The sequence below is a fragment of the Pithys albifrons genome, chromosome 9 (genome assembly GCF_047495875.1).
Source record: "Pithys albifrons albifrons isolate INPA30051 chromosome 9, PitAlb_v1, whole genome shotgun sequence".
NCBI classification, from domain to species: domain Eukaryota; kingdom Metazoa; phylum Chordata; class Aves; order Passeriformes; family Thamnophilidae; genus Pithys; species Pithys albifrons.
In genome coordinates, this window is record NC_092466.1 from 33,319,665 (window position 1) to 33,327,141 (window position 7,477).

A 7,477-nucleotide genomic window follows, 5' to 3' on the forward strand; every position below is an offset into this window, starting at 1 on the left:
CTGCCCCGCTCGTTTGGAGTTAAACCGAATGGCTCAATGTCCCTCTGCCCCGTTTGCAGAAGGCCCTCTCCCCGCTCCCGGCCCGCTCCGTGCCGCGGGTGTGCCGGGGGCAGCCCCTGAGGGGGCGCACATCGGGCAGTGCTGCCCATACTGCCCTCCTGCCGGGGCTGCGCAGCGTGAGCGGGGCGGGCACAGCTCCGGGTACCGCCGTGAGGCTCCACCGGCCACCGCCGTGAGGCGCTGCCCGGGCCGCGCGCGCTCCCGCTCGGCGCCAAGGCGAGCGGCGGCCGCGAGACCGCACCCCGCGGCCCCTCAGGGGCGGTGCAGAGAACAGGCGGGAACTGCCGCCCCCGCACGGCCCTCACTCACCGCACATGCGTCTCCGGCGGCCCTTCCCCCTCCCGCCCCGCCTATCGCGCGTGCGCGGGTGTCGCCCGGATCGGAGAGAGGCGGCGCGCGGGACGCGGCTATCGCGATAGTCGCCTGGCTCGGACTCTCCGCTGCCCGTGGGTGCTGCGCAGTGCGGGTCCCGCTGGCCGGTCCGTGAGGCGGCGAGAGAGGCGCGTCTTGCCCAGAGCGAGCGGCTGCCGGGGCACGTGCAGGGGTACGTGCGGGGAGCGGGGGCGGCCGGGCCGGGCCTGCCGGGGGTGCCGCGGCGGTGCCGGGGCTGGGGCAGCTCCCGGGGGGTCTGGGCCCGGCTCGGGCTCGGGGCCGGCCGCGCGCGGGGCGGGGGGGGCGGGGCCGCGCGGGCCTCGCTGCCGATCGCGGCCGCCATTTTGAGCGGCGCAGCTGAGGGCGGCGGCGGCCCCGGCGCGGTGGCGGGTGCGGGGCTCGGTGCGGGGCTGGCAGGGGGGAGCGGGCCATGTGGGGGCACAGCCCGCACAGCCCGGGGGAGGCGGTGGGGCGGGCAGCGCGGAGTGCGGCGGGAGGCAGGGAGGAAGGAAGGCGGGCGGGCGCGTCGGCGCGGCGCGGTAAATGGCGGCGGGGCAGGCCCGCGCTGAGGGCAGCACGGCGAGGGCTCAGTGCCCGCCACGGCGGCTCCCTTTGTGGCAGTGGGGCCGGGCCCCGCCACACGCCCCCTCACACACACACACTCACTCGCACACACGCACAGAGCCCGCCCCGCCGCCCCCCGCGCACGACAGACAAAGGAAGGCCTGGTGGGTTCGGGCCCTTCTTCGGCTGGCTTGGTTGAAAAGAAACCAAGCAAAAAAAAAGGCTAAAGGCCTTTGGAGCGGATGTGAAATGTGCTCTGCGTAAATGCCGAGCTCTTCTGCCTGCCCACGTGCGGCCAGCCATCCCCGCGGCCTTCCGCTCGGGGTCCGTCCCGTCCCCCCGCATCGGTCCTGCCCCATCGGTGCGGTGTGTCCCGCTCACGGTGTGAGCAGCCACGATTTCAAACACCTACCAGAAATCGAGATCTTTATCATCCATAACCCCAGTTAGCCAAAACCCGCCAGATTTCCTTTGAGGGGAGGGACTTGGACGGAGACGGAATCTCAATTTCTTTTTTTCTTTTTTTTTTAAGTTTTTTCAAGGTTTGAATTAAATCAAAGATGGACTGGACCGGCAAACACAATGGTCCCAATGATACAACCAATGATGGGACAGTGGTACGACTTCGGGGCCTGCCATTTGGCTGCAGCAAAGAAGAGATTGTTCAGTTTTTCCAAGGTACTTCCAGCATAGTTGAAGCGTAGTGGGTTTCTTTAGAGCTTTCTTGTGTCTTTTACACAATGTTTTGCACATTTTTAATAGCGGATAATGGGGTGGATGGGAGGGATTGTGTTAAACTAGTTTGTCTTAAGTAAGAATTATGCCCTGTAAATGAAGCACAAATAACCATAGATGTAATAAAACACCGAATGTATCTAATTTTGTCGAGGTGGTAAACATTTTTTGCATATTGGGGTAAACTGAATGTTAGCATTTGGATCAGTTAAATTGCCTGATGGGTAGCTGTATTTTCTTCATGTAACTTAGGTGGTTGTGTTTTTGCATAGTCTAAACAGCAAAGACATGTGGGCTAAATCCATAAATGTTTAATGCAAGATGGTTGGGCTTGTATTGTTGGGTGATGGGGGACACAAGGTGGTTTTCTTTTTCGTTGTTGTTGTTTAGATATGCTTTAAGTATTTGCTACAGATGGGAATGTTTCAGCCTTTAACACTGTTCCCCTTGACGGGGTTATTTGTCCTTGGGTTAAAGGGTTGGAAATCGTGCCAAATGGGATAACATTGACGCTGGACTACCAGGGGAGAAGCACAGGGGAGGCCTTCGTGCAGTTTGCTTCAAAGGAGATAGCAGAAAATGCTCTGGGGAAACACAAGGAAAGAATAGGGCACAGGTGGGGATGGAGAGTTTGGGATGGGGTTAACTCTTCATTTTTTGGGGGTTGTGGGTCAGTAATGCTTTTGGGGGGTTGGGGACCATTGGGGAACTGGCTGTTTTTAAGAATTTTTATAACTGATCCTAAGTTAATTTCGGGAATACGGTAGATTTGGGGGGTGGGGGAGACAGTATTGCCCTGGGTAGTTTGCTAAACTCAGAAAATTGTTCCAATAGTTTTCCTGTAGGGTAATTTGTGATAAATGCTGCTATAGCCAGACACTGTTTTTCAACAGTATGTTTCTCATACTGAAAAGACATTGTTTTAAGCTTAATTTGTACAGCTAGAATTTTCACATAGTAATTTTTGCCACAGTAAAGTGGGGGTTTTTAATACACTTAAGATTCTTACGGTTTTGAGGAGAAACTTAAGTTGTATGGTGTCTCTAGTCACTGCTATTGGCTTGTACCTCTAGTCATAGAAAACGTAGTATGGCCTTGTGTAAAATTCAAGCAGCTTCTGTCTGTGTTCTTACTGGTGCCTTGAAAATCCTCTCTTATTAGATACATTGAAATCTTCAAAAGTAGTAAGAGCGAAATCAGAGGATTCTCTGACATGCCGAGAAGAATGATGGGACAACAGCGGCCTGGACCCTATGATAGACCATTAGGAGGAAGAGGGGGTTATTATGGAGCTGGGCGTGGAAGTATGTATGACAGAATGCGTCGAGGAGGTGGTGGATATGACGGTGGTATGTTTACCTCATGCACAGAGGTTCTGTTGTGTCCTGTTTCTGACATACTTGTCAAGAAATAAAGAAATGGGAGTAGCTGCAGTACCCATTGGGTTTGATGTGTTTACCTCAAAGAAAGGTGTAATCTATCAAAGAAATGTGGCTTAGTATTTAAATGAATGTAAATAATAAGAATGTAAATAATAAGGGAACTGTTTTCAGCAGAATTTGATCTCTCATTTGCATGTTTCTGTCTGTTACATAAAAAGAAATGTACTTTTGCACTGTTACAGAAATGCAGGTTGAACAGTCTGCAGAGGCTGCTGGCAGAGTGCTGGATGCTCAGAGACTGCAGAACTGAGTGTTGTGCCTGGCTCAGTGAGTTCTGGGCAGTAATGAACCTTTCTTTGTCTCCGTTGCACAGGATATGGTGGCTTTGATGATTATGGTGGCTATAATAACTATGGCTATGGAAATGACGCCTATGACGACAGAATGAGGGATGGGAGAGGTAAAAGAAATGAATAGCTTGTTTCAAAATTTTTCTACTATTTGAATTGTAAGAGTATTTTCAAGACCAATTATGGCTTCATTGTGCTATTTTGCAAAGAAAGAAGGTTGTTTAAAAAGGGGGGGATTGGGGAATGGTGAGAAAGACTAAATAAGTTGCTCAGGATGCCTTCTGGTGAAGGTTTGGGTTGATACAGGGGAAGGGTACATATCAGGGCTTTAGTGGTCCAATTCAGTGCTTTCAGAAAAACAGTAGTGATGACTTCTGGCTTTTCATGGTCTTAGAGGTGTGTGGGTTTTTTGGTCTGGGTTTCTCACTAGGCATGGCAGGCCATGGCTATGGAGCTGGAGATGCGGGGTCGGGGTTCCATGGTGGCGGTCACTTTGTTCACATGAGAGGGCTGCCCTTCCGAGCCACGGAGAACGATATTGCCAACGTAAGTACCATGGGGAAAAGGGCTTCCTGCTGCCAGCACTGTGCATTCATGCCTTGTCTGGGCCAGTCCACACTGGGTTACAGTGCTCAAGAGACTGGGGCATCTGCTCCATCAAGTCCCAGCTCTTTACGTGAGTTACGCAGAGTTAACGAGCTTTTAAAGATGCTGTCTGAGGTGGGATTACCAGAGGAGTCAGCAAAGCTGTATTTAACATTAATCCCCGTACTCTCTGCTCTTCTGTTTCCATAAAAGGTGTATCACAGAGACAGGAGTTGCTGTTATCAGTATCCTCATATTAAAGGCTTTCAGAATTTGTTTAAACTAATCTAGTTTTGTGAAAGTAGCAGCACATGTTAAACGTAGATTGCTTAGTTTGCATATTTGTTTGTTGACCCGAGCCTATTTTAGGAGGGGCAGGGTGCAAAGACTGTGTGAGTGGAAGGGACGGTATCCCATTACTGGTGAGAGATCAGGGTGGCAGATAAAAGCCCATTGCAGGATTTTGGGAAGGCATTCTTGTGTCAGTGTAGTGTTATTTGTAGGGAGAGAAGCTTTGTTGGGATACAAGGCCTGGTGTAAACATAACATGACTCTGGCGAGAGGCAATCTTGTCAGCTGGACCTGTATATTATATATGCAGAAGTCCATTCTGAATTCTGTGGTGTTTTGTTTAAATTGAGATGTATTTTCCTGTGTCACTTTGATTGTTTTGTTTAGTCTGAAGATTGAGAACAAGGGCCAAATACCAGGCTCTGCTTTGGAGCAGTGAGGAAGAGCAGTTTGATTGACAGGCAGCTTTTTGAATTTCATGAGTGTGTCCTTGCTTTGAGAAACCTGAAGAAGCAGAGCCAAATAAAAAAAGCCAACTAATTTTTTTCCTGTCCAGGATGGCAGAATATTAGACTGTTGCTCAAAGCAGTGTGTCTGGGAAGGAGTTGTGTCTTTGGAGTCAGAGAAAGCTCTGTAGCTGCAGCTCTTTAAGCTGTGTAGCAATAATGGATTGTAACTGTAGACTGACCCAACGTTGAAGGTCCACTGTCACTAAGTAACACTTGGGATATTAGTAATTAAAGGTAATGTGATAGGATGACATGAAATGGATGCAGTGCACCACTAACAGTGGGAATGGGAAAAAAGTACCTGGCTTGAATTCTACATTAATGTGCTTTTCTTAAATTTGTTTCATTCTTAGTTTTTCTCACCGTTGAACCCTATCAGAGTTCACATTGATATTGGGGCAGATGGAAGAGCTACAGGAGAGGCAGATGTGGAGTTTGTGACACACGAGGATGCAGTAGCTGCCATGTCTAAGGATAAGAACCACATGCGTGAGTGTCGTGCTGTGTGGCAGCTGCCGAGGGCCAGGCTCCTGCAGGGTGGGGGGAGTTAGCTTTGTATCTCTGCTTCTGGTTTGTGAAACAAAATACAAAGTAGGGCTTCTTTGCTTCCTACAGAGCATCGATACATTGAACTATTCCTGAATTCCACTGCTGGAGGTGGCTCTGGAATGGGAGGCTACGGCAGAGATGGAATGGGTAGGCATGGATTGCACACTTTGCTGATATTTTGGTCAGTCTTAGGTGTTTCAGGCTCATAACGTGCACTCTTGGCTTTGCAGATCAAGGGTATGGCTCCGTTGGTAGGATGGGCATGGGTAGCAATTACAGCGGCGGGTACGGAACCCCTGACGGCCTGGGCGGATACAGTGAGTACGAGTTCTGTGTTAAGTGTTGGTCCCGGCCCTGCTCTGGTGGGCGAGGGGTGGGCTGTGGGCTGGGGCAGGGGCTTATGGAGCGGGGCTGTGCCCGCTGTGCTGCCGCATCGGGTACTGGCTCAGGGAACAGAGCTGCACTGGCCTTGGTGTGAGGGGCAGCCTCTGGGTCTGTGTCACCCACCCCATTTCTTCTCTCTTCAAGGTATGTATGTGTGACCTTGTGTCAATTGTTTGCAGGTCGTGGCAGTGGAAATAGTGGAGGATACTATGGGCAAGGCAGTATGGGTGGAGGAGGATGGCGTGGGATGTATTGAAGGTTGGCCTTGCTTCTGCAAAACACCCTGGAAGAAACAGTCTCTGGTCTACTAGACTTTCTTACAAAATTTAATTTCTTTTGTATTTGAAGAACTTTATAATGACTGAAGGAATGTGTTTTCACAATATTATTTGGTAAGCAACAGATTGTGATGGGAAAATCTGTTTTCTGTAGGTTTTATTTGTTGCATACTCTTGACTTTAAATAAATTTTTATATTCAAACCACTGATGTTGATACTTTTTATACTAGTTACTCCTAAGGATGTATTACATATTCAAGACTACAGTCAGTTTAAGATGTTGTACTATGGTTCCATAAAGGTGGTTGTACTGTAACTCTTATGAACTCTATGTAATCTTGGTCTAGTGAACAAGTTTGAAACATTCACTTGTTTAAGGGGAAAAAGGTAGATTAATAGATTAGTTTATTTGGTTAAAACCTTTCCTAAACCCTTTTGATAAGTTGTATGTAATAATTGCAACACAGTGTAGAGCTGTGGAGGCTGAAAGTCATTGTTTGCCTGCCTTCCTTCTGCCGCCACATCCACCACCATCAAATGCACACCTGTGTAAAGGAGTAGCACCTGTGCTTTCTCCTCCTCCAAACCCAGCAGCCACCTGTATTTCCACGCTTTGTTGTAGCTCTGGACCCTGCATTTCACACGTGTAACCTGCAAACTAGTCTAAAACGTTAGCACAGCCTTTAGTTAACATGGCATAGGTCAAATACTGTTCATTTGAAGCTTTTCACTTTGCTTTTTTTCTTCACAAACATGCTTTTGGCAAGAGGGGGGGAGCTGGAAGTGAGTTAGACTTCCTTTCTTTCTTGAATTTATTGTATTTAAACACGGTTCAGCTTTTTTATTTGCTGCACAGAATTGGTTTGTCTGTATTTGTTCAAAATTTGCCAAGCCATTCTATGGATGAGCTCATTAGAAGCCAAGATCTCTAAAAACTCTGTAGGCCCAATACTTACTCAGTAACACACAACCCAAACACACCAATAAAACTTTTTGTGCATTTGTGACATGTAAGATATGTAAGAAACTATTGTTTGAAGGCACTTAACATACCTGATGTGTAATGGAAAAAGGTATTTATTCTCCTGAGCCAGTGTGATCTCCCAAACTAACTGCTTTGTCCTCAATGCCTCCCTTAAAATGTCAAATGTGATCTTGGGTATTGCAAGTCTGTCACCTGTTTTGCTAGTACTGTGTTATATCTGTAATAAATGTCTTCTTGTGGGAGAGGAGAATGGAGTTTATTTCACTAGAGAATGTGTTTGGGGGTCAGACTGACTGGAAGTATGAACTGGAAAGGGTACCTGGCACAGGAGGCTTTCCAAGCACGGGAGCAATTCTGGTTAGGAAGCGGGAGGGAAGAGGAGTTCATAACCATTGAAATCTCTGCTCTGCAGCCCTGTGGGGCTCTTGGCCT

The 7,477-nt window shown here is 48.9% G+C and overlaps 1 protein-coding gene across 4 annotated transcripts; it reads left to right on the plus strand.

The window, feature by feature from the left end:
• The first annotated feature begins 395 nt into the window (after positions 1–395).
• On the plus strand, positions 396–7,287 carry HNRNPH3 (heterogeneous nuclear ribonucleoprotein H3). 4 transcript variants are annotated; one of them, XM_071563139.1, is made up of 10 exons: positions 396–604; positions 1,529–1,674; positions 2,209–2,347; positions 2,893–3,080; positions 3,487–3,573; positions 3,894–4,009; positions 5,202–5,337; positions 5,464–5,544; positions 5,628–5,714; positions 5,961–7,287. In XM_071563139.1, the coding sequence occupies exons 2-10, from the start codon at positions 1,557–1,559 to the stop codon at positions 6,035–6,037; spliced, it is 1,029 nt and encodes a 342-aa protein (XP_071419240.1). In that variant the 5' UTR covers positions 396–604; positions 1,529–1,556; the 3' UTR covers positions 6,038–7,287. The 4 variants fall into 4 exon arrangements, with proteins under 4 accessions (XP_071419240.1, XP_071419242.1, XP_071419241.1 ...); XM_071563141.1 differs by having other exon boundaries at positions 2,893–3,035; XM_071563140.1 differs by lacking the exon at positions 396–604 and adding an exon at positions 745–822.
• The last annotated feature ends 190 nt before the right edge of the window (positions 7,288–7,477 follow it).